General features: G+C 42.5%; 1 protein-coding gene across 23 annotated transcripts in view; it reads right to left on the bottom strand.

Moving 5' to 3' along the window:
• LOC144693263 (coiled-coil domain-containing protein 9-like) overlaps positions 1-27,974 on the bottom strand; it is a 273,976-nt gene that overhangs the window by 222,825 nt on the left and 23,177 nt on the right. For 2 of the 23 annotated variants that reach the window (XM_078562966.1, XM_078562976.1), the window contains exon 1: positions 22,526-22,766. The exons of the other annotated variants lie outside the window; for them this stretch is intronic. In XM_078562966.1, coding sequence (XP_078419092.1) covers positions 22,526-22,537 — 12 coding nt within the window. In that variant the 5' untranslated portion in view covers positions 22,538-22,766. Of the gene's footprint in view, positions 1-22,525; positions 22,767-27,974 lie in introns of those variants that run through there. 23 annotated transcript variants of the gene reach the window in all.

Genomic DNA, 27,974 nt, shown 5'->3' with positions numbered 1-27,974 from the left:
CTGGAAAAACTCAGCAAGTCTGGCAGCATCGATGGAGAAGAAAAAAGTTGATGTTTCGAGTCCTCATGAGTTCTGTTGAAGGGTCATGAGGACTTGAAACGTCAACTCTTTTCTTCTCCGCCGATGCTGCCAGACCTGCTGAATTTTTCCAGGTAATTCTGTTTTTGTTTTGGATTTCCAGCATCCGCACTTTTTTGTTTTTATCTTAGTCTTTAATACCATCGTTATCATCTTTGTCATTTTATCTCCCCTGCTCACTAACCTCTCCCTGACCTTTTGCCCCACCCGCCCCTCCCTACTTTTTCAACAGCATAAAACCCATCACATTCCTACATCTCTTCAATTCTGAAGAGGAGTCATATTGAAATGTTAACTCTGTTTTTCTCTCTATAGATGCTGCCAGACCTGCTGAGATTTTTCCAGCACTTTGTTTTTATTTCAGATCTCCAGCATCCACAGTACTTTGCTTTTATTTTAATACGGAAAGAAATATAGAGAGTTTAAATGAATGGGCAACAAGACGGCAGAAGTATAACATGGGGAAGTGAGAAGTTTTTCACTTTGGTGCATAGAAAGAATAGAAAAGCAGATTTTTTAAAAAAGGGTATGAAACTTATTGTTGATGTTCAGATAACTCTGGCACACTCATACAAGGAACGCAGAAAGTTAGTATGCAGGTACAGCAAGGAATTAGGAAGGCAAATGGCGTGTTGGACTTTATTGCAAGGGGATTGGAGTACAGGAGTAAAGAAGTCTTGCTTTAGTAATTCACAGAATCACAGAGTGCAGAAGCACTAATCCTAACCCATCAAGTCTGCACCAACACTTGAGAAACACCTGAGCTACCTATCTAATCTCATTTACCAGCACTTGGCCCATAGCCTTGAATGTTATGGCGTGCCAAGTGCTCATCCAGGTACTTTTTAAAGGATGTGAGGCAACCCGCCTCCACCACCCTCCCAGGCAGCGCATTCCAGACCCTCACCACCCTCTGGGTAAAAAAGTTTTTCCTCACATTCCCCCCACCCCCAAACCTCCTACCCCTCACCTTGACCTTTTGCCCCCTCGTGACTGACCCTTCAACTAAGGGGAACAGCTGCTCCCTATCCACCTTGTCCATGCCCCTCATAATCTTGTACACCTCGATCAGGTCGCCCCTCAGTCTTCTCTGTTCCAACAAAAACAACCCAAGTTTATCCAACCTCTCTTCATAACTTAAATGTTTCATCCCAGGCAACATCCCGGTGAATCTCCTCTGCACCCCCTCCACTGCAATCACATCCTTCCTATAATGTGGCGACCAGAACTGCACACAGAACTCCAGCTGTGGCCTCACCAAGGTTCCGTACAACTCCAACATGACCTCCCTACTTATGTAATCTATGCCTCGATTGATAAAGGCAAGTGTCCCAAATGCCTTTTTCACCACCCTTCTAACATGCCCCTCCGCCTTCAGAGATCTTTGGACACACATGCCAAGGTCCCTTTGTTCCTCAGAACTTCCTAGTGTCATGCCATTCATTGAATACTTCCTTGTCAAATTACTCCTTCCAAAGTGTATCACTTCTCACTTTTCAGGGTTAAATTCCATCTGCCACTTATCTGCCCATATGACCATTCTGTCTATATCTTCCGGTAGCCCAAGACACTCAACCTCACTGTTAACCACCTGGCCAATCTTTGTGTCACCTGCAAACTTACTAATCCTACCCCCAACATAGTCATCTATGTCGTTTATATAAATGATGAATAATAGGGGACCCAGCACAGATCCCTGTGGTACGCCACTGGACATTGGCTTCCAGTCACTAAAGCATCCTTCCGTCATCATCCTCTGTCTCCTACAACTAAGCCAATTTTGAATCCACCTTATCAAATTACCCTGTATCCCATGTGCATTTGCCTTCTTTATAAGTCTCCCATGTGGGACCTTGTCAAAGGTCCATATAAAATCCATATAAACTACATCAACTACACTACCCTCATCTACACACCTGGTCATCTCCTCCAAAAATTCAATCAAATTTGTTAGGCATGACCTCCCTCTGTCAAAGCCATGCTGACTATCCCTGATCAAGCCTTGCCTCTCCAAGTGGAGATAGATTCTCTCCTTCAGAATTTTCTCCAATTGTTTCCCTACCACTGACGTGAGACTCACTGGCCTGTAGTTCCCTGGCTTATCTCTACAGGCCCTGCGACCTCCTCCCTTGCCTCAATTCAGCAGTCTGGGACACAAATCATCCAGACCTAGAGATTTGTCCACTTTTAAGCCTGCCAACACCTCCAATACCTTGTCACTCCCTATATCAATTTGCTCAAGAACCTCGCAGTCTCTCTCCACGAGTTCGATACCTTCATCTCGTTCTCTTGGGTGAAGATGGATGTAAAGTATCCATTCAACACTCTACCGATTGCCCCTTTGGTCCCTAATGGGCCCTACTCTTTCCCTGGTTATCCTCTTCCCATTGATATACTTATAGAATATCTTGGGATTTTCCCTACTTTTACCAGCCAGAGCTTTCTCATATCCCCTCTTTGCTCTCCTAATTGCTTTCTGAAGCTCCACCCTGCACTTTCTGTACTCCACTAATGCCTCCGCTGATTTGCTTCCCCTGTACCTGCTAAAAGCCTCTCTTTTCCTTCTCATCGTATCCTGAATATCTCTGGTCATCCATGGTTCTCTGGGCTTGTTACTCCTTCCAATCACCCTAGATGGAACATGTTGAGCCTGTACCCTCCCCATTTCCTTTTTGAACACCCCCCACTGCTCCTCTGTAGATTTCCCCACAAGTAGCTGTTCCCAGTCTACCTTGGCCAGATCCTGCCTTATTTTACAAAAATCCGCTCTCTCCCAATCCAAAACATTTTTTTGCAACTGGTCTATTTCTTTGTCCATAACAAGTTTAAATTGTACCATATTGTGGTTGCTATCACTAAAATGCTCCCCCACCACCACCTCAGCCACCTGTCCGGCTTCATTCCCCAGAATTAGGTCCAGCACTGCGCCGTCCCTTGTTGGGCCCTCTACAAATTGACCTAAAAAATTCTCCTCTCCTGTACACATTTCAAGAAATCCACTCCATCCAAGCCCTTAACACTATGTCTATCCCAATTAATGTTGGGAAAGTTTAAATCACCTCATATAATTACCCTATTGTTATTGTTTTTACACACCTCCGCAAATTGTGCACATATTTGCTCCTCAATTTCCCACTGACTATCTGGGGGTCTATAATAAACACCTAACAATGCGGCTGCCCCTTTTTTATTCCTAAGCTCTACCCACAAAGCTTCATTCGATGCCCCCTCCAAGATATCATCTCTTCTTACTGCAGTAACTGACTCCTTAACTAATAATGCAATGCCTCCTCCTCTTTTACCCCCCCCCCGTCTCACTTGAAGATTCTATATCCCGGAATGTTGAGCTGCCAATCCTGCCCCTCCCTCAACCACATCTCAGTGATGGCTACTATATCACAATTCCACGTGTCAATCCTCACCCTTAACTCATCCATTTTACCTGTAATACTCCTGGCATTAAAGTAGAGGCCACCCAGCCTTGCCTTACTCCCTTGAAACTTAATGCAGCTGTACTCCCTCTGACTTGATTGTTTTACTGTATTATGATGTGTCCCTTTTCTGCTAACATTGTGTCCCCTCCCCCTGCCGAATTAGTTTAAACTCCTCCCAACAGCACTAGCAAACCCGCCCGCAAGGATGTTAGTCCCACTCTGGTTCAGATGTAGACCGTCCCGCTTGTACAGGTCCTACCTTCCCCAGAAATGGTCCCAGTGATCCAGTAACCTAAACCCTCCCTCCTGCACCAACTCTTAAGCCACGTATTCATCTGTGCTATTCTCCTATTTCTGAGCTCGGTAGCACGTGGCACTGCGAGTAATCCAGAGATTACAACCAGAGAGGTCTTGCTTTTTAATCTACTGCCTAACTCCCTGAATTCTTAATGCAAGACCTCATCCCCCTTTCTACCTATGTCATTGGTACCAACATGTACCATGACCTCTGCCTTATCACCCTCTCTCTTCAGGATGCCCTGCAGCCGTTCATTGACATCCTGGACCCTGGCGCCAGGGAGGCAATGCACCATCCTGGAGTCACGTTGACAGCCACAATAGTGCCTATCTGTTCCCCTGACTATAGAATCCCTTATTACTATTGCTCTTCCTCCCCTCCTGTACAGACAGGCTCCTTGTGGTGCCAGAATCTTGGCTCTGTCTGCACTCCCTGGAGGAACCAGTGCCCTCATCAGCCTCCAAAATGGAATACCAATTTGCAAGCGGGATCCCAGGGGTCTCCTGAACTACCTGCCTGTTTCTCTTGGACTGCCTGGTGGTCACCCATTCCCTTCCTTCCTCAAGTCCTTTCAGCTGCAGTGTGACCACCTCTCTAAACGTGCTATCCACAATGCTCTCAGACTCACGGATGCTCCACAGTGTCCTCAGCCGCCGTTCCAGCTCTGAAACCCGAGCTTTCAGGAGCTGCAGCTGGACACACTTCCTGCACATATGCTGGTCCCGGGCACTGGAAATGTTCCTGGCTTCCCACATGGAGCACACCGCGGCTTTGAACGCTCCTGCCATGACTTATCCCTTCAAATTAAACCTTTTAAATCAATTACTCTGGGGCCCTTCTTTCCTGATCCTTGTTACTACAGAATATACAAACTATAAGCCACAAAAAGACCTTAAACTATAAGCCATAAAAGTAGTAAATACTTACCCGACCTTAACCACTACTTGCCAGTCAATCCTTTCCCTTGTAGCCTCTACTGCTGCAGCAGGGCAAGACCACTCTCTTGAGATTTAAGAATTGGATAGCAAAGAAAAAATGCAAAAAGCACCTCTTTCCCTATGCACCGAATTCCCACTGTGTGCCAAATTGCCAATACCCACACTCACTCTGGCTGTGTCTCACTCAGGATGAGGTCTCGCCCCTGTTCGTGTGCAAGCACACTGAGGGCTGAGGAATTGTACAGGGCTTTGGCGAAACTACATCTAGAATATATTATGTGCAGTTTTGCTCTCCATATTTAAGGAAGGATACACTTGCATTGGAGGCAGTACAGCAAATGTTCACTAATTTGGTCAGTGGGACGAGGGGGTTGTTATATGTTGAGGGCTGAGTAAAAATTTGGCCAATGTTCTCTGGAGTTCAGAAGAATGAGGGGAGATCTCATTGAAGCATACAAGATTCTGAGGGGTTTGATAAGGTAGACTCAGAGATTGTTTCCATTGGACGGGGAATCTAAAACACAGGGGCACAGTCTCAGGGTATGGTGTCAATCTTTTAGGCCTGAGGTGAGGAGAAATTACTTCACTCAAAGGGTTATGAAGCTTTGGAATTCTCTACCCCAGAGGGTTGTACATGCTCCATCGTTGAAACATTTAAGGCTGAGATAAACAGGTTTTTGGTGTCTCAGGAAATCAAGGGATATGGGAGTGGGTAGGAAGTGGAGTTGAAATCCAAGATCAGCCATGATCGCATTGAACGGCAGCGTAGGTTCAACGTATGCTCTACTCATGCTCCTAATTTCTTGTGTTTGAGGTACATTCCATCTGACTTGTACAGATCTCACCTCTCGCAGAATTTTCCAATGTCCCAGGAATCCTGCTCCATCTCTCCAGCTGGATTCATCTGCTGTAACCTATTTCCACACTTACTAGCAAGTGACACCAGGAATAACCCAGAGAATGCTACCTTTGAGGTCCTGCTTGCTAAACTCCTTCCTAAATCCCAAAGATCTGCCTGCAGGTCTTACCTATGCCGTTGGCATGTTGCTTTTCAAATTCTACATAACGTTAAACAGAAGTGTGACAATTCATTGGCACAATATGTCATTCAAACTAATCCAGGAAGAGTTGCCTTCCAACTTAAGTAAGTTATCAATGCTCAAAACGTAAAATAGGAGCTCTTATTGTAAACTAGAAAGAAATCTAAAGATTTTCAACTCCCTTCTGGTACTTACAACTCTTCAATGATAGTCAAGTGCCATTATATATGCTGAGGCAATATTTCAAAGTTAGAAATTGCATCTGTGAGAGATCCCTGTATTTATCCATCATTAGCTTTTACACTGCCTAACACCAACGTATCAGCATGTCCTCAGATTTTGATACAAAGAGTTACATGTAAACAGGCTTGCGTATTTTGATGGCTGGTATTCAAAGCAGAAACATCCAACTGTGCTTTAAGTGAAACACTCCACAGTTCTTTGATGGTTTCAGCAATTTGAAAGCAAATGAGGATATATCTCATGGGGCAGGATTTTATGCGTCGGCGAGCAGGGGCGGGCCTGTTCGCCGACACGTAAAATGATGCACGGTGATGTCAGGGGGAACTCCCGACATCACCGCGCCCCATTTAAATTTTCAGGAAAGCGGGGGCGCAGCGAAATCAGCTGCACACCCGCCAACCTGTCAATGACCAATTGAGGCCATTGATGGAGGCTATTAAGTAATTAAAGGACTTGCTCGTCCAACCTTAAGGTTGGCGGGCAGGCCAGGAGCCCTGGCGTGAATTGGAAAAAGCATGAAACCTCATCCACAGGCAGGATGAGGTTTCATGTAGCTTTTAAAAAATTTTTATAAAGTTTTTCTGAAAATTATGGACATTGTGACATGAGGGGACACGTTAGGGAAATTTTATTTTTCTATTTTTATCTTTTTGACATTTACAGCCGATCTCCCTGAGGCAACACTTAGCCTCAGGGAGATGAGCGCATGAAAGAGTGCACTCTCGATTTTGGGATTTCCCCACCCCGCCCGTACAGGGAGTGCATAGCACTTCTGTGCGGACGTCACACTGGGTGGTCCTTAATTGACCCACCCACTTAAAATGGCGGCCGCCCCTAATTGGGGGCGCCGATTGGAAGCGTGCCTGTGCACGCCCACCATTCAACTTCCCCTGATGGGGGGAAAATTCAGCCTATGTAGCACCTGCAGAGGTGGGGCTGGCTACATTTTACTTAGTCTTCCTCTTTTCGTTCATCCACTTCCTCCTCCACCTTCCACAAAGCCCATCTCCCCTAAATTGCTCCTCCTTTTCATGCCTGATATGTGATAGCGGCAAGATTTGTTGCAGTATGCGGCACAATCGTGATACCCATTCTGCTTAGTACTACAAGGCTACTCCAGAGCAATCCAGGCAGTTGAAGACTTGCTCGAAAATGCCAGTAGTGCTCTATAAATGTTCCTTGTGACAGCATCTAGGATAACAGGCATTCACCTACATGATGCATAGCCTGTGGTTGCACACCAGCTGCACATTGAGGGACTGGAATCCCCTTTGTCTCAGGAATACGCCAAAGTTTACATGAGGAGCACGCAACGTGCTACAGTCAATGGCTGCCTCCCTGTGCCAAGAGGAAGCCTCCAATCCATTTAAAACCTCGTGCTTACTCCTTCTACCCATCTCTGGCAAGAGGAATAAAATAAATACGCTTCTCTTCATCTTGGTATAAAGAGCCTCAATGACCTCCCTTTTAAAGTTGTATACTGCCAACCAGGAGATGTGGTCCTATCTCCAGCAGCAGGCTAAAGGAGCCAGATGCATAAAAATTAAAAGCCACTGTCACTTTGACAGCCATAGGCAATGCTATCCTATCCTATTTCGAGACTGCAGCTGTGGCTGCTGCAGCTGGTAGATTTCACTCATGACCTCTTTTGCGAAGCAAAGAAGTCTAATGCATTGGTCCTCACTGAAGTTTAGATAAGACAATTAATCCCCGAAGGCCCTCTGCGGACATAGCCTCCTGCTGAGACCCATCTCTCCTCACCTAGTAATATAAGAAATGGCAACAGGAGTACAGCTTAGGCCCCTCCACCATTCAAAACTATCATGGCTGATCTTCTACCTCAACTTCACTTTTCTCCCCACTCCCCATAGCCCTTGATTCAGAGAGATCAAAATCTGTTTATATTTTATCATGATCCTGAATATACTCGATAGTGGAGCACCACCATATTCTGGTGTACAGAATTCCAAAGTTTCACAAGAGGGAAGAAGTGTCTCATCATCTAGGTCCTAAATGGTGAACTTATTATACTGAGACTGTGCCATGTTCTAGATGCTCCAGCCAGGGGAAACAACCTCTGCCCACTGTATCAAGCCCATTCAGATTTCTGTATGCTTCAATGAGATCACCTCTTATTCTTCTAAACTCCAGAGAGCACAGGCCCAATTTGCTCAGCTTCTCATCACAGGGCAACCCCTCAACCCAGTAGCCAACCTAGTGACCCTTCACTGTACTGTCTCCAAGTCAATTATGTCCTTCCTTGGATATGGAAACCAAAACTATGCGCAGAACTCCAGGTGTGGTCTCACCAAAGCCCTACAACTGCTATAGCAAAATGTCCTTACTTATGTACTCCAAACCCCTTACAACGAAAACGAACATGCTATTTACTTTCCAAATTGTTTGATATATCTGCATGCTAAATTTGAATGTTCCTTGTAAGAGTTCACCCAAATCTCTGAACATCAACATTTAAAAGTTGCATGCCTTTAAAAACAAAATTGCGATTTTCTATTCTTCCTATCAAACTGAATAACCTCAGACTTCCCCCTTTTATACCCTGTTGCCTTGTTGCTCATTTACTTAACCTGTCTATATCTTTGCAGCCAATTTACGTCCTCCTCATAGCTTACATTCCCACCTAGCTTTGCATTATCAGCAATCTTGGATACATTAATCTCGGTCTCTTAATCAGTCATTAAATACAGGTTGTAAATAGCTGAGGCCCAGCACTGATCCTTGTGACATTCCACGAGTCACAGCCTGCCAACATGGGAAATTCCCCATTTATTCCTACTGTCTGCTTCATGTCCATTAATCAATCCTCTATGCTAATATATTACCCCAACTTCATTAGCCCTTGTCTGGTGTATTAACCTTGTGCAGGACCTCATCAAATGCCTTTTAGAAATCCAGGAATACCAAATCTACTGGTTCCCCTTTATGTACTCTACTAGTTACATCCTCAAGCTCCAATATATTTTTGAAACAGGATTGCCCTTTGTAAAGCCATGTTTACTCTGTCTATTCACACTACCGTTTCCCAAGTGCATTGCTAAGACTCTCTTAATAATAGATTCCATCATTTTCCGACAACTGATGTCAGACTTTTTATTTATTCGTTCATGGGATGGGGGCATTGCTGGCTAGTCCAGCATTTATTGGCCATCTCCAATTGCGCTGGAGGCAGTGGTGGTGAGCCACCTTCTTGAGCCGCTGCAGTCCACGTGTAGTAGGTACACCCACTGTGCTGTTAGGAAGGGAGATCCAGGATTTTGACCCAGCAACAGTGAAGGAATCGTGATATAGGTCCAAGTCAGGATGGTGTGTGGCTTGGCGGAGAACTTGCAGGTGTTGGTGTTCCCATGCATCCGCTGTCCTTGTCCTCCTAGGTGGAGGTCGCGGATTTGGAAGGTGCTGTTGAAGAAGCCTTGGTGGGTTGCTGCAGTTCATCTTGTAGATGGTACACACTGCTGCCACTGTGCGATGATAGTGGAGTGAGTGAATGTTGAAGGCAGTGCCAATCAAGCGCAGTGCTTTGTCCTGGATAGTGTCCTCAAGTGTTGTTGGGGCTGCTCACCCACACAAATGGAGAGTATTCCATCACACTCCTGACTTATGCCTTGCAGATGATGGTTTTGGAGAGTTGGGAGGTGAGTTTCTCGCCTCAAACCTGCTCTTGTAGCCACAATATTCATAAGGCTGGTCCAGTTCGGTTTCCAGTCAATGGTAACCCCCCAGGATGTTGATAGTGGGGGATTCAGTGATGTAAATGCCATTGAAGGTCAAGGGAGGGATGGTTAGGTTCTCTCTTATTGGAGATGGACATTGCCTGGCACTTGTGTGGCACGAATGTCACTTGCCACTTAACAGCCCAAGCCTGAACATTGCGTCCATATGCAGCAAGATCTGGACAGACTGCTTCAGTATCTGAATTGCGAATGGTGCTAAGCATTGTGCAGTCAGTAAACATCCCCACTTCTGACCTTACGATGGAGGGAAAGTCATTGATGAAGCAGCTGAAGATTCTAGGACACTACCCTGAGGAACTCACGCAGCGATGTCTCAGGGCTGACAAGATTGACCTCCAACAACCACAACCATCTTCCTTTGTGCTAGGTATGACTCCAATCAGTGGAGAGTTTTCCCCTAGAGAAAACTGATCTGTAGTTCCCTGTTTTCTCTCTCCTTCCTTTCTTGAAAAGCAGTGTTGAATTTGATCATTTCCAATCCACTGAGACTGTTTTGGAATTTTGGAAAATCATGACAGTGCAAACCCATCTCTGTAGTTCCCTCTTTTAGAACCATGGGATGTAGGAGATCCTGGGATTTGTTGGCTTTTAGTTCCTAAAGTTTCTCTAATACTTTATACTTTCCTGATAATTAATTTCTTCGCTCTTATTAGCCCTCTGATTACCATCTATTTCTAGTATGTACTTTGTCCCTGCCATTTCCTTATTCCCCAGGCTATTTCCAACATTTACTTCAATCACTTTTTTTTTTAACACTTTGAATTATAATTGCTTTCCCTTCTTATATTTCTGGCTAGATTACTCTCATTCTATTTTATTCCTCCTGATCAACTTTTTGGTCACCCTTTACTGGTTTCTAAAACCCTTCCAATCCTCAGCTTTATTACTATTCTTCAAAATATTGTAAGCCTCTTTTTTTAATCCAATACTATTCTTAACTTCCTTAGTTAATCAAGGATGGATTGATCTCACCAGGTTTTTGTTTTTTAGAAAAGAATAATTTTGCTGAAAATTTTTAAATAATTTCTATTAATGGTTCCCATATTTATTTACTGCCATACCTTTCAGCCTATTTACCCAGTCAACATTAGGGTTGGGGTTAAGGTTAGAGTAAAGGGTTTCTTTTGCCTTTAAGTTTAGGATTCTTGTTTGGGACTTGATATGTCATTCTCAAACTTAACATGGAATTCAATTGTAATATGATCACACTCCGCTCCCACAAGCATCTTTAACTACGAGATTAAGTCATGGTCATCAGTTCACCTCTAATCAGGATTGCAAGTCCTTGCCATGGGTCTTCATGTCACCAGGTAGCAGGATCTGGAGTGCAGGATTTGCTCCCTTTCCTTCTCTGCCACCACTCTACCTCATCATGAAGACATTTGCACTCAAAAGCATGATGGACAAGTCACCATTTTGAATGATTGAGCTCCTCAAAGTCATTAGCATCAATGCTGCTGCGCTTCAAGGAGAGCTTCAGAGTGTCTTTGAAGTGTTTTCTTTGCCCTCCCCTGGAATGCTGGCCATTGAGAGTTGAGAAAACACACCTGGCAGGGGAGACACTTTTCTGCTATCCGAACAGTGTCTAATACATCAGTCGATTTTGCAGGAGTTTTTCCTGAATGCTTGTGGAGCTGGCTTCAAGTACAACACAAGCCTTTACTCAACAGACCCCCCCATTGAATCTGGAGGATGTGGCGGAGGTATTGCTGATGGAATTTCTCTAGTGCTGTTGTACGTCACTGATGCACAGTCCAGAGTTCACTGCAGTACAGGAGTGTTGTGATGACAACTGCTCTGTACACAAGGACTTCTGTTGACTTGCGGAAGTCTTTTTTGTCAAACGCTCGCTCCTGTAATTTGTAGAAGGCTGAGCTGTCACAGCTGATCCATTGTTGGATCTCATCAATGGCCTTTTGAGAGGGGTGGCTGCCAAGGTATATGAAGTGCTCAACTTATTCCAGAGCCTCCCCTTCAATATATATGGGAGGTGGAATATTTGGCTAACCAGGAGTGGGTTGATGTGAGTTATGTTTTGGCAACATTCAAGGACAGGCCGAGTCTCCTGTATGCAGAATTGAAGAGATCGAGGATGGCTTGCAAATCTGGTGCAGAATGGGCAACACCACCTCAGCAAACTGTAGACCATGTATTTCTATTGTACAGTAGTCAGTTTAGTTTTGGCACAGAGGTGACAGAAGATAAAGAGTTTTCTATCTAAGTGGTCTTTAATACTGACACCAGAGGGCAGTTGATCTTTGATGTGGTGAACAGCTATCATCATTATTTAATATTATGGGGCCATCACACAGCCTTGCTTGACCCTAGTCTGGGTTTTGAAGTCGCCTGTTTCAGGTCTCCCACTCAGGGCGGTTATGATTATATCATCATGAAGCAATTTCAGGATTGTAATGAAGCTTTTGAACATCCAAATCTTTGGAGCACAATCCACAGAACTCAATTTATTGAATTAAATGCTTTGGTCAGGTCGATGAAGGCAATGAGAGTATCTGGTGTTGTTCGTGTCATTTTTCTTGGATTTGTCTGCCAACAAAGACATGTCAGAGGTTCATCTGGAAGGTCTAAAACCACAGTGGGTCAGGGAGGATTCCCTCAACCACAGGAAGTAGGCAATTGAAGAGAATGCATGTCAGGATTTCCCCTGCTATGGACAAGAGGGAAATACTTCAATAGTTTCCACAGTATGCTTCATCTCCCTTCTTGACAATAGTTACAACTGTCACATTCATGAAGTCAGGGGGAGTGCTTTTTCCCTCTCAAGTCCATAGGATGAGTACATGGATAAGTGTAAAGCCCACCAGCTTTGAAGACCTCGGCTGGAATGCCATCAGAGCTACAAGCTTTGTTGATTTTCATCCCATCATGGCAGGATATATATATGTTCCCTTACTGCCCATGATCAGTAAGTTTAGTATGGAGATGTGTATTTTCTTACTCTTGTGGCCCCAATTAATATAATTCAGCAGCAAGCTTTTGAGAGTTTAAAAAGTGGTAATTTTCTCTCACGTACTTACCCCAAATTAAATGCACCACCTCACACACTTGTTCTCGAAAAAAAGGTTTGCTATGAAGTAATGCACTTTTACAGATTATTGTTGTCTCGGTCTCTGATTTACGAACTCAGGCTCTCAAGTGGCTGGCCTGTAGATTCTTGGACAGTTTTGATGCCTTAAAAGTTGAAGTGAAGATCTTGTAAAGCGAAGGATTCTCAGTAGACAGTGAGTTTACTTGCAGTTGAATTTTTAGGAGGTTGGTTCTCAGGTGAACTTGAAGCTGGAACAGGCTAGCGGAGTCTCTCTCTCTCTCGCTGCTGAGATCTTTCATTTTCAAGGTATTGCTGTTAAGTACTTTGACTGCTTGGTGCTTGCAGCTAGTTCATGGTCTGGCTTTCTGCCAACAAACTGTTGGTTCGGTGGCTTTTTGGCAGAACTGCCTGCAAACAACCTTTGCTGATTGTTAAATGCAGACAATGGCTGTCTCACAATCTGACTTTTACAAGTTCAAAGTCCTTTCCAAATAAGGTATGGTGTTTATGGTGCTTCCAACATCTTGTTTTGTGGTTTAACACCTTTGAGATTCAGCCTAGTTTGGATGGGGAGAATCATACCGAGGAATCATCAGTCTGCCAATTGAGTTTCGATCTGCCCTTTTGCTTAGGATGAACTCTGGAGACAGGCAAACTGGAGATTCTATAGTCCTTTTGCATTAGCCCATCCTTAAACAAAGATACCTGAATTCCCCAGACAGCTGTGAATGTCTATATTTAATTAGGTATTCACTTGAAGCTTGGTACTGCCTGTAGCTCAAATGCTAAAGGTCACATGATTTGCAGCAATCATTTTAATAGACTGTGTCCAGTTTTTTTTTTAACATAGGTATTGCCTGAAAGTTCACAATATCTGTTTGATGGTTTGTTGCAGCTCTCTCATCGATGTGATAGAATCCGTGGGTGAACCATCGAGGTACTTGGTGGGTGTAGCATTAGCTTCACTATGGATTCACAGTTGAAGAGTAGAAAATGTCCATTCCAATGTTGCTGGATAGCATTGTCATCCTTAAGAAGAGACACTATCCTGTGAGTGAAGGGGATTTTGTCCATTTGACCTTGGTCTATAGATAGCCCTGGTGGCTTCAAATAAGCTTCATGTCACGATGGTCAGCATATTGTTAGATCTCTAAGGATCTCTTCCTACCACCTGTCCTTTATCTTCCAGATTTGTCTTTGGGTGTCAACCATGAGCTGCCTTTACTTGCAACCTTTGGTTGCTCTGCCAGGTGATGAAGGTTGGTCATTTTTGTTCCAGGTCATCACATTTCAGCACTTTTGTCAAATCAGACATGGTGACAACAATGTTTGAACCCAATGGTCTGGGCACAGGAGTCTAGTACAGCTGACTTTATTTGTTCCTACTTTCTGGAATAGCGTTGGAGATGTGAGATTTTCCAGATTGGCTGTGAGATGCACTTGGAATTCCTCTTTTTGGTGGGGCTGCTTTAGAACTGAGATATTAATCTTCTCTCCTGGACTTTTGGGTTTGCTATGTTTTGCTGCTAGGTGGATGTTAATCACCAATCGAACAAGTCAATGATCTGTCCAGCAGACATCAGTTGTCTCCCGCATGGATTGAGTGATACAGACATCACTTAGAGATATGCCCCCAACAAATGACATAATCCAGGAGGTGCCTTTGATTTAGGATGCTTCCATGTGATTTTGTATTTGTTGGCAGAAGAGAGCACTTGCTATAATGAAACCATACTGTGCACACTGTCAGCAGGATGACACGAATTGCATTGGCTTTTCCAACCCAATGATTTCTCTCCGAACATCAGAGTCACAGCCAACCCTGGCATTAAAGTACCCCAGGAAGATGATCTTTTCTTCCTTTGGGATGACGGGGGTGGGGGGGTCTTCAAGGTCAGAATAGAACTTTTCCTTAATACCTTCATTAGAATCAAGAATCAGGGCAAACTGATTACAACTGAGCTGTAGGTGAAGTATCATGAGCCTTTTATTTGTACGAATGGGGAGTTTTGGCAGTACATCCAAGATCCTATTCTGGATGGCAAAACCAACTCTGTGGACACAAGGGCTGCTGTCATCCTTTCCTTTCCCGTAGAAGGTGCATCCCTGCTCGTTTCTTCAGCTGCCCTTCCCCAGGAAAGTGGGTCTCACTGAGGGCAGCAATGTCAATTTGGAGTCTTGATAGCTCACATGATATTACCAAAGTTCTTTCCAGACAGTCACTCTTGAGATTAGCCATAAATGTTCTAATATTCCAAGTTGCAAAATTTAAAGTTTACTTTTTTAGGCCAAGAAGATGGTGATCTCTTAGGGTGCAGTTTCCAGCCAGAAGTGGGACAGCCTATTTTTAGGGCATCTTTTCTAGCCCCCTCACCATTTGGGGTGAAGAGGGTATCCTGAAGAGAACTGCTCAGTCACAGATGCTGCTGCCCAAAGATACCTCTGTCCCAACATAGGTGTCCGTGGAAATCTATGCCTGTGCACAGGTTCTTTACTAGGGATTCACAGATTCACAGACCTGACCCTGTCGGCAATTCTCCATCACCACAGGTCTCAGCAAATGGACTCTCATAGAAGCCTGCGCATGACTTTGTTTACCATGGGAACCTTGGGCGCTGTCATTGACCACACGATCTTGATGGGCTGGTGGTCAAATTTCACCTACCTGTCAAACCACGATGATCAGGACCACCTTGCCACTGCAGCCTTCTTCCACCTTTACAGCTGATGAGGTGCACAGTATTCCTTCTCCTGTTCTGCTGTTGAGGACTTTTTGGACCACAGTTTGTCTGGCACCTATCCCCAATCTTACCACCACAGCTGACCCTACCAAGGGAAAGAGCTCCTGACAGCATCGTTCAAGGGATCAGAGCATATGAGCCACTCCACCAGGTCAAGGCGGCGATCCACAGAGGGAATTACTAAGTAACCCTGCCTCATTACACAATACTAAATCCAAATTTGTTCTCAATTGGTTCCACAACCTGTTATTCCATGAATCTATTGCAAAAGTGTTCCACAAGCTCATCTTCCAAACTACGGACAAGGGAGGAGAGATAAACTGAAACCCCAATTCCCCTTCCTTCTGTTAGTAATCCGTGTGGTTTATTTTTGAAAAGGCAGATGTGTGTGCTTCTATACCCCTGTTAATGTGTGGTCACTTAAAAAAATATCAGCAGCAGACTTTTATGGGTTTAAACAAAGATGCATTAATTCACACACTCACCCCAAAAGACCTAAACGCTACCTCAGTCACCCACCACACACTCGAGAAAGATACAATTAAAGAAGATGGTGCACATCTACAAGTATTAAACCTAAAGTAGGATTAACAGTTCATGCGTCTTTGAGAGTCCAGTGAAGGAGGACGCATTTTCCCACTTGAATTGCAGTTCTGATGGCTAGGGTTGGATATCAGGATTACTTCAATGAGGGTCAATGCAGGCCATGAAGTCAGGCCCTGATGGCTGTTGTATCAGGAGGTACATTTTCTTTATAGGTGAACTCGAGTTTTGGAATCAGGCTTGTAATAGTCTTTTTAAAGCTATTTTAAAGCTCACAGTTCTTAAAAGCAAAGGTGGCACAGCCTTTTTCTGCAGCTGTTGTCTTCTCCGTTATCCTGCAGACTGCCCCAAGTCGTTTCTGAGTTTTGGATAAAAGGTTTTCACTATCAGAAAACCAGGTTAAGTCACATGGTTAATAGCCATTAATATACAATAGATGGTAGATGGTGATCATTCACACTTGTGGTTAACTGGTACATCAGCTTTCCTTTATTACATTGCAAAGCTGAATATATAGATTCTAGGAGAAGTCCATCAACTGTTTTGGAGTAAGCTTCATACAATGGCAGACATGAATTCCACAAAGGTATGCTGTCTAGGCATGTCCATTCAAGGGGAGACTCCCAACCAGTATGATTCAATTCTGAACTTTCCAGAAGCTTGATATTCTGGGTTCAAGTTGCAATGGTCACCTGAGCCCCTTGGCAGCCATCTTAACAGTGTTCATTTTAAAATAAAATGCAGGCAGTTCCAGAAGCTTCCATATGAGCATGTCCACGTTTAAAGTTATGAATATGACATGCCTTTTACTGGGCAAGACACTACCTTTGCCAATTTAATTTTCTATTCATATGAAGATTAAAATCCCCCAATACTATTACATTTTTCTTACAAGCTCCAACTATTTCTTGCTTAATGCTCTGCCCAACAGTACAATTACTGTTCAGGAACTATAAACTACTCCCACCAATGTTTTCTGACCCTTTTTATTTCAAACTTCCACCCATACTAATTCTACTTCCCAATCTTCTGAGCCAAGATCCTTTCTTACTACTGTCCTTCTATCGCCCATTACTATCAAGGTTAATTCTCCTCCTATTTAATTCTGACTATCTTTTCCAAATGTTCTATGTCCTGGAATACTTATTTTCCAACCTTCGTCACTCTGTAACCATGGCTCTGTAATGGCAATTAGTTCAAATCCATTTCTCTCTATTTATGCAGCCAGTTCACCTATGTTGTTACGAATGCTTCAGGCATTCAGATAAAGAGCCTTTAATTTTTTTTTAGAAAACTACTATTCTTTGCCTGGGCCTTATTCACTGTTGCACTATTACCATTAAACTGTCTCTTCCTATCTCACTCTGCTCATCTTTACCAAAATCACTACACTGCTCTGTTGCTTAAACTTCTCTTCAGTTTTTCAGAATCTTCCTTCACATGAACCCTCCCCCACCCTTTAATTAAGGTCCCTATCCACTGCCCTGGTTAAACAATTCACCAGCACACTGAAACCAGCTGGGTTTAATCCCAACAGAACAGTTCCCTCTTTCCCCAGTACTGGTGCCAGAGCTCCATGAATCAAAAATCCTATTCCCCACCAACACCACTCTGAGCTACATGTTTAATTCTCTAATCTGCTTGATGCTATGCTAATTGGCACATGGCTCAAGTAACAATGCAGAGATCATTACCTTTGAGATTTCAATTTGGGCTCCAACTCCTCAAAGTCTTTTAGCAGAACATCATTCCTAATTCTACATTTATTGTTGGTTCCTACGTGGACCACGATAACTGGATCCTCCCCCCCAACTCTAAATTCATCTCCAGCACAAGATGTCTTTAATCCTGCACCAGGCATCAGAACTCCTAGTGACAGCTGCAGTAAACAGTATCTATCCCCCTAATTATACTGTCTCCTATTATTACCACATTTCTTTTCACTCCCACCCCCCCCCCCCCCCCCCCCCCCCCGCCCCCCTGCCCCCGGTCACTTGAATGGCTCCCTACCATGGTGGTATGGTCAGTTTGCCCATCCACTCTGCAGTCCTTGTTCACATCCACACAGGTAACAAGAATCTTGCAAATGTTGGTCCTTATCTCTCTTTCTAGCAACCTGTCCTACTCTACCTATCCCCATCTTCATTCCCCCGATCATGTTCAATTCCCAGAGGAAGCCCGACCAGGCCATTCATGTATGTAAGCAACTTTTTTCAGCACAACATTTTATAAGATCAGCCCACATGGAGTATTCAAACTTTAGTCAAGTGTAGGAAAACTCCAAAAATGCACACAATTGCACCTACAGCCAGAAGAAATAATCCAGCAACTGCAAATACTTCACGATCCTGTTTAATAAAGCTGATTGGGGGAAAGGGGGGTCTTTGGGGGTGGTCCTTCACTCCATTTCACACTGTGTTCAAGTGTGGGAGGTTAAGGCATTGGCTGGAGTGGATAGTTGGAAAATGGCAGTTGCTTCAAATCTGTATTGCAGTCGAATGTCTCATCCTCTCGCTGCAAGTGTGACCCTGAGCTTCCTGCCACTAGTCATTTCAATGTTCCACCTTGCTCTCACTCTGACCTTTCTGTCCATGACCTACTACATTGCATTAAGCTTCATTGGAACAATCTCGAGGAACAGCATCCCATCTTTCACCTAGGCACTCTGCAGCCTTCTGGGGACTTGGAGGTCAACAATTTTTGATATTAACCTCTGCCCCCATTTTGTTTCATGTTTGATTTGCTGGTTGGGTTTTTTCTCATCTTTCTTTATTCCTTCAATTTACATTTTGATAGCTGCTATGCAGCCATTTATACCTCATTTACACACATCTTTTATTTCTTTACAATACCTATTACCATTCCCTTTGGCTTTTGTACTATGAAACCTTCTGTCATTTAAAATCTCCTGCCTTCCACCCTGTCACAGACCCTCCCTTTTGTTCTGCCTACCCCCTCCCTTCACTTGCTCAAAACTAATTACTTTTCAATTTTTCCTCAGTTCTGATGAAGGATTATGGGTCTGAAACATTAACGCTGTTTCTCTTCGTAAATGCTGCCTGACCTGAGTATTTCCGGCGGTTTCTGATTTTATTTCAGATTTCCAACATCTGCAGCATTTTGCTTTTGCACCAAAAGAAACAAGCTCCATATGGCCCAATTAAGCTTGCATGGCCTGATGACAGCTTATCTCATATTTCAAACACAACCTCAAAAATCACAGTTCCAGTAAGAAATTTCCATTCCTCTTCCATCTCAATTTAGACTTGTAAAGTTAGTTCAGTGAGATTATTGACCAAGACTCTCAAACCACCTCAGTCTCTGTGAAGGAAGTACTGTTAAAAAAAAATTAAACTGTTTGCCACCAAACTATATATGGTCTCTAAAATAAAATTCAGGCCATGGAAAAAGGCACAAAGTTTTCTAACTAGGAATGAACAGAATATAGTTATGATGTCAGATTTGATAAAGCTAAGTGTGTAAACAGATGAGATGGAAGCTTCTCAAAGTTAACTGAAACAGCTGTACAGGACAATTAGCGAGAATTATTTCCATAGGTTAGTGAGTGCATAATAAGGAGATGGTCCAAAGTGTCAATGACACTGAAGAAAATTAAATACTTGAAGCATTTGGGCAAGGGATAGTGAAATTTATATAATGAATTTCTAACACAGAGCTAGCACCAGCACAGTCACAACAGATCAAATGATTTCGTTCTATTCTTAATTTTGAAAGTTTAAATTAAAAGGATACAATGATCTGGAAACATTAGTTAATTGATTTTTCCTTTCAGTTGAAGGGAGGTGGTAGAATCGAGCATTGATTATAAAGCTGCGACTCAAAACAATCAGGCAAAAAAGGAGAAATAAAACTCAAGAATTGCCCTAGCCATGTATCAAATGTGCACCAACTACCTGCATTTAAACAGGGCCAGCAAGGGAACCGGTTGGATGTAGGAAATAATTTCACACTAGAACCCCATAGGTTCAAAAAGGGTTTTGACTTCAACTGCTTCCTAAGTTAAAATCTCTCAGAAATAACAGTACAAAGACTCATCTACAAAGTCAAAAGGCCATGGATACAGAAAGCAATTAGTACTTATAATTTCTAATTACCAATTTGCATTATTCTACGTAAAGGTGTCATAAACATCCCAAGGCACCTTACAGAAGCATAACCAGATAAAAATGGATGTCAAAGCAGGAAGGCATTAGGAGTGAGCAAAAACTCGAGGAGCTGGGTATTAAGGAGGGCATTAGAAAAAAGGTAGAGATGGAGGGGTTTAGATTCCAGGTTATACCAAGAGATACCACGAAACCAGAAAGGGCAGAGAGAGAATTTTCAACCATCTTGATATTAGTGAGATCATAGGTACCACATGTGCTAATGGCAGACATCTGTCTGTGTTGACATTGCCAAAGGTATAAACTCTAGCACTGTCACAATGCATCTGGTAGTGAGGTTCCTGAAGGGTAGATACAGTTGTCCCAATCAGAGCAGAAAGGGTCAACCAAATCCATGCTTGCATTATGAATCGTGGTCAGTACTAATTCCAATATTTAACCATAATCCAGCTCAATGAAGGTCATCTGCCCAAAATGGGCATAAAAATAGATGCAGGACTACACCAACTCTAAATTATCAGACATCTGGTCTGAGCGAGGAATTGCAAAATAATGGAGCAAATGTCAAACAAGATACACTTCTGATAATCACCAGTCTTTGTAAAATCCAAGTGCACTTTACATTCCCTTTTATGTTGAATGAAAATGTAAGTACCCTAAAAACTGATCAAACATAGTACATGATAATAAATCAGACCCAAAAAAAACACAGTAAAGAATTCCACACATCCCATATGGAAAAGACAGCAAGTAGTATTCCATTGTCAAAGGTGAAAGAACAGAGAGAGGACACTTACGGCAAAAAAAGGGTGATATTCCAAGCGGAGAAGTTTGGATGGGGGGAGGGGGGGTGTGAGACAGTCGTCCAGCAGGGAGAAAAAGCAAAAAAGCAAGAGAGGTACAGGAGAGAAAACGAGAGAGGAAGAGAAAGTAGAGAATGAGAAAAAGCAAAGAAGGAGTGAAAACAAGAGGGAAAAATGCGAAAGCACGAGCAAGAATGATAGGATTACAGCAAGAAAGGGCAAGAAAGAAAGCAAACAAAAAAGTGAGCAAGTGAACACAATTAAAAAGACAGAGAAAGGGAGGGGGAAGGGAAAGAGAGAGGGAGGAGGGAGAAAGGAGGTACAGAAAGGCAAAATAATTAAAAACAAACAAGTGGCTTGAATGGTCCAAAACAAAATACTTCAGGATTTTTTTTTTAAATTGACTAGGCCTTTTAAAGCCAACATCTGATAAGGAGACTAAATATTCAGGTTCAATTGCCAGCACTCAAAAGGTGCCAATGCATAACCGGAAATATTTATTTTCCATACATATTAGTAAATACATTGTCTCAAACAGCTACTTCAAGTTAGAATAAACTGGATTTTACTCAATTCCAAATAAAATCCCATCTGATGTCAATTCATTGAAATCCCAGGTCCTTTAATACACTCACTGTGACTATTCACAATAGGTCTGACGCATGTAGCAGCAATCGTCAGAATAACAAATGTATAGGAAGGAAACTAGATGGCTGTGCTCAGCAATAGGAGTGATAAATCTTTAAATAATAATTAGGCATAAAGTGAAAAGAATTAAAGACTTCCATGTGCTTGAAGCAAGATATGAAGATTCCCCCCCCACCAGAACTAGCTCAATTCACCAGTATTTTATTCTCAGATGACAAAAGAAATAAAGCAATCTACAGCTGTTCTACAATTCACAAAACTAGGGAACAATGACAGCATGATCTCACTGTAAAATAACATGACAGTACAAATAAAAAACAATGGTTTACAAAGATATTTTAAGAATTAAATAACTAAGTGGCATAATGACAAAGCTTTTTATGCCAATAGCTATTTCTGTTGTTAGAGTGCTAAATGCCAATACCTTTAATGCACTCAACATGGCAGGACAAATGCACAGTCATAACTGTTCCGACTGCTAGCTTAATCTGGGAACAGGGAGCCTTTCTTAGTGTGTCACACTTTAGTTGCCGACTCAAGTGACCTCCCACAAGGGAGCGTTTGAAACATCATGTAAAACTGTGCATATACATACACAGTGCTGATCATACCCAACAGTCAATGCTTGACTCCTGACAATTTTTCCACAGCTGTAAACAGACCTCAGCTGATCAACCAGCAAATGGCTGGCACTGTCTTCCATTTAACAAGCCATTTTTAGTTCATACAGATTTACACTTGACTCAACAATCTGCTGGACACAACAGAACTTATTTTGTTACTCGCATCTACCATGAAGGCCACTCAGTCTTTTAGAATGTAAAACAAAACACTCACAGTTTTGTGCATTTTGAATATTAGCAATCCTGGGCTGCTTCCAAACAGCTTCTAGAGGCATCAGTCAGTGTCCCAGTAGTAACTGCATGGTGATCGTGATCATGCTTTGATTACAAAAGCCTGCAGGCTTCAAGCCAAGTGCCTAGGCAGCTTGACAAATGCATCCACAGCTCTGCATAGGGTATTCTATTCTGCCACTCCTACATGCAGGATTACTGTTAAAAGTCTCATATCCATGGACACAGTTTAATAGACAAGATCCCTATTGTGGAGACCAAAAGAACTGTAAACTCCAGAAATTAAACCTACTCTTCAGATTTCCCTCCCATTTGGAAAGCTCCACATATTTTGAATATAAGATGATGTCTGGTGCACTGCACACATCAGGCACTATTTGCAGGCACATAAAAGGATACCTTGTATTAAACAGCTTTTGAAGAAAAAAACAGTTTTCTTCCATTTTAAAATGGATTCACAAGAAGATCATAATAATAATTACCTTGAATAATGTTACCATTATTATCTACTCCACGGAGAAAAATGCCGCATGTATTATTAGTACAATATGAAGCTCTGTAACCTCATTTATTATTCCTATCCAGAACAAAAATATGAACAAGCTCCATGAAATCCCCAGTCACTTCTCATCCAGTAGTTATGGGGGGGGTGGGGGGGTGGCAGGGGGGAAGGTCTCCAGTGAACAGGATTTTCTGCTCATTTTTTCCTGCATAGGAGCTTCTGTAAAATTCTGCAGACTTTTGTTCAAAACATTTTCATGGCGCCTTTAATGTGGAAAAAGATCATATGGAGCTGTACAGGCATAATCAGAAAAAAATGGGCACCAAGTCAAAGGAGCTATTTGGAGGGGTGACCAAAGTTTTGGTGAGAGTAGCTTTTAGGAAAATTTTAAAAGGGAGGTGCTTAGGTAGAGGAATTCCAAAGGTGTACAAAATGGAGAGTTTGGAGAAGGCTTTTGGGACTGGGAAACATCAAGTTTGGAAATGACAAAGATCTGGATAAAGGTTTCAACAGCATGGGCTAAATTTAGGGTGGGGGCAGGTCATCTTTGTGATAGACAGAATATACAGTTAGAAGCTTAACATTATCCCAAACTTGTATTTAAAGCTAAATTATGCCTCACACAATTTAGGCTAAATACTACTTTTAGTTGATTAATTCCTGAATTCTCTACATTCTAAGTATTCTTAAAGCTGCATACAAATGATTATGATTTCAACAACTCAAACTCTAGCCATTCTAGATTTCTGTATTACATTTCTGCTATTTGTTGATCAAAAGATAGCTGATGTTCCTCTAACTGACCAAAGACTAAATGTACACAATGAGTAGTAACAGAAAGCCACCTCAGCCCGGATCTGGGTCTGCTGGCTGCATTTACTGAAACACAGCCTCTCAAAACACAAAGAAATCCAACTAAAAACTGCATCAAAGCAAAGCTTAATGCAGTGAATCGAAATTTTCTTCTTTGGAGCTTAGCTGTTAACCAAGTCATTTGCTGATGGATGAGATTACATAACATTCAAAATAGATTTTTAAAATTGTCCATTTTTTCACTTACAATAAAAGTAGAATTAAAGGAAACAATGATATAAATAGTTGTTTGGTAGTAATGAACTTGAGTATTGCTGAAAAAAAAGAGCCATGCTATCGAAGTTTTTCATCTTGCACTCAAACAAGATAAGCCAACAGTAAAGGGAACAACATGCAGTATAAGTTTTGTTCCCTCTACTGTTGATTTATCTTGCAAGCTGTCCTGATGAGTGCAAAACGAAAAGCTTTGATAGCATGGCTCTTTTTTCAGCAACACTCAAATTATGATATATATTTCCATCATAGGGCTATTAGCACTTAATTTAATTTCTATTCCTGGGAAGCACACGTCTCCGAAAAACATGCATCTGATTTGGGACCATTTCATGTAGTGCCCTTCCCATTCGGTGTTTAAAGCCTCCTTAGAGGTTTACGAAACCACAAAACACAGCCATTTCCATCAACTTCAAGGTAATCAGATCATGTTGATTCAGAAATATAATCTTGGTAACATTCAAGCTCCAATGCAGCCAGTTCATGAAGATTTTCAGTCTTAAGTAAATAACTTGTATTGGTCATTTCCCTGTAAAATGGAATCTCAACTATTCCATACACTTTAAACAAGTCAAAAATTGAATCCCAATATTTATAGAACATTTGTTAACTACTATCTACCACCATTCTCAAAAATCATGCATGGTATTTTTTTCCCCCATAAAATCAGGCGAAACCTTTTGATCCGACAGACCTGGCAGGAAGATCATCAGTTCAAGATAACAGGACTCATTATTTTGGAAGGATCTCCTGTTTCAAGCTGCTAGGAAAACATAGATAGATTTGTTACAGCTGTTTAAGTGGAAATTGGTGCAGTATGTAAGGCCTATGTTGTTTGAAAGGCATTTGTCTGTCACACTCTGGAAGGAGAAGGAGGTTGTTTCCCAATTAATTCCTGGATGTTCCACCAGCATTGCCCCCCATCTTTGCTCCCTCAAGTCCAAGGAGGGCAGACTAGTGTATTTGGCACATAACTGGATTAGCTATCCATCACCAGATCTGGCTCAACCACAATAAGTTCCACTGGTTGTCATCCTCTTTTGCCAAATTCATCCACCCATTCCTCCAGGATCACTGAGACTTCACCTTTTCTCTACAACTGGAGTTGATAAGCACTGCCTTAATTGAATGGTGGAGCTGAGTTGGGAGCCTGAATTGTCCACTCCAGTTCCTATGCTCTGATCTTCTCCTCAAATTGCTCTTCACCAACCCCTCCACACCCATTCTTAACAATCTTAAGGAAAACATGGATTTTTTTAAGGTTGAAACAATCATTCAGCTACCTTTGCTACTTGGTTCTACCCCTACTTAACAGATTGTTGACAGACAAGCTCTCAAAATAACTTCTCCCCTCCTTCGTAATGTGACCTCCAGAATTCTGCTGGTCCTATCGCTGGTCGCCACCTCTTTCTGATGTGCATACAGTCTCTCAGAGACATCTGCAGATATGGAGTCGGCTTCCACATGTACGCTGACATCATCAGCAACTTCACCACCACTAACAACCCCTCCACTGTTTCCATACTGGCAGACTAATGTTCAACATCCAATCTTGAATGGACTGCAATTCCATCCACCTAAACATTGGGACAACCAAAGCCATTATTTTCAGCTCCCACAGACTTCCTACTTTTGCCACCAATTCCATTCCTGTCCTCCACCTCTCAGGTTGAACCAGGATCATTTGAAATCTCAATGTGCTACTTAACCCCAAGCTGAGCTTCCAACCCCATATTCTCTGCATCATAAAGACTGCATACTTGTACCTCTGGACTAACACCCTGATTCATTTAGCATTCTTCACCCGCCATATATTTCAGTTCATCCAAAACTCAGTTGGCTGCTCAATGTGCAACCCCTTGCAGAATAGAGCTCAAAGTCTTAGATCTTATGCTATCCAGGAAAGTTACAAGATAAAGTTAAATTACCTCTTGAAATTTTTGCTTTAAAATTGTCTAGACAAGTTAGAAAAGATTCTTTCCCATTGCCTGCAATTTGGCAAACCTGCAACTACCAGCCATGGAGATGGATAGACACGATAATCGGAGTCTTTGCTTCAACTTTCAAAAATAATACTTTGCCTGGAAAACTCTCCCACTGAAGTGGTATACAAAATCATCATAGAATCATAAAAAGTTTATGGCACAGAAAAAGGCCACCTTGCCCCATCAGGTCTGCACCAACCGAAAATGAGCCATCCAGCCTAATCCCACTTTCCAGCATTTGGTCCATAACCCTGCAGGTTACAGACTTGAGGTGCATATCCAGACACCTTTTAAATGAGTGAGGGTTTCTGCCTCTACTACCCTTTCAAGTAGAGAGTTCTGGGCCCCTATAATCCTCTGGGTGAAAAGACTTTTCTTCATCTCCCCTTTAATCCTTCTACCAATCATTTTAAATCGATGCCCCCTGGTCACTGATCTCTCTGCTAAAGTAAATAAGCCCTTCTCATTCACTCTATCACAGGCCCCTCAATTTTGGACATCTCAATCAAATGTCCCCTCAGCCTCTTCTGCTCCAAGGAGAACATCCCAGCCTATCCAACCTTTCCTTATAGCTGCAATTTTCCCATCCTGGCAACATACTTGGAAACCTCCTCTGTGCAATTACCCTCTAGTGCAATTACATCCTTTCTGTAATGAAGTGATCAGAATTGCACACAGCACTCAAGCTGTAGCCTAACTAATGTTTTATATAATTCTAGCATAACCTCTCTGCTCTGATATTCTATGTTTTGGCTAATAAAGGAAAGGATCCTATATGCCTTCTTAACCACCTTATCGACCTGTCCTGCTACCTTCAGGGATCAGTGGACATTCACGCCAAGGTCCCCGCTTCCTCTACACCTCTCAGTATCCTCCCATTTATTGCGTATTCCCTTGCCTTGTTTGACCTCCCCAAATACATCACATCACACTTCTCTGGTTTGAATTCTATTTGTCACTTTTCTGCCCACTTGACCAGTCTATTGATAGCTTCCTGCAGTCTACAGCTATCCCCCTCGCTATCAACCACACAGTCAATTTTTGTGTCATCTGCAAACTTCTTGATCACTCCCCTTACATTTACGTTCAAATGTATACCACAAAAAGCAGGGGGCCTAGTATTGCGGCCCACAGAACCCCACTGGAAACAGGCTTCCAGTAGCACAAACACCCGTCAACAATACCCTTTGTTTTCTGCCACTAAGCCAATTTTGTATCCAGTTTGCTGCATTCCCTTGGACCCCAAGGGCTTTTATTTTTTTATTAACCGGTCTGCCATTTTATTAAACAGTCTTCCATTTTTAAGGCAAAAGCCTTACTAAAATCCATATAGGCCACATAAACTGCACCACCCTCATCAATCCTCCTTGTTACTTCCTCAAAAAATTCAATCAAATTAGTCAGACACAACCTCCCCTTAACAAATCCGTGCTGACTGTCCTTGATTAATCCATGCCTTTTTAAGTGACAGTTCATCCTGTCCCTCAGCATTGATTCCAATAATTTGCCCAGAAGTCAGACAGACTGGCCTGTAATTATTTGATCTATCCTTTGCTCCTTTTTTAAAGGTAGGTACAACATTAGCAGACCTCCAATCTTCCGGAACCACACCTGCACCCAGTGAGGATTGGAAAATTATGGTCAGACCCTGCGCTATTTCCTCCCCGACTTCTTTTAACAGCCTGGGGTACATTTCATTCAGCCCCGGTGATTTACCCACTTTTAGGAGACGGGTTAGTATCAGAATGCAAATGTGGAATATCCTAACAGTAGCAATTTGAAACTTCAAGAGGGAGAGAGTTCAGGATATTATACTTATATTATACACTACTTCGATAGGGTGATTTCCAGTTTCTTCC

Source organism: Cetorhinus maximus, chromosome 18 (assembly GCF_964194155.1).
Source record: "Cetorhinus maximus chromosome 18, sCetMax3.hap1.1, whole genome shotgun sequence".
Lineage (NCBI taxonomy): Eukaryota > Metazoa > Chordata > Chondrichthyes > Lamniformes > Cetorhinidae > Cetorhinus > Cetorhinus maximus.
Note: the sequence above shows the minus strand (reverse complement) of the source record. Positions and strands in the feature narration are given on the sequence as shown.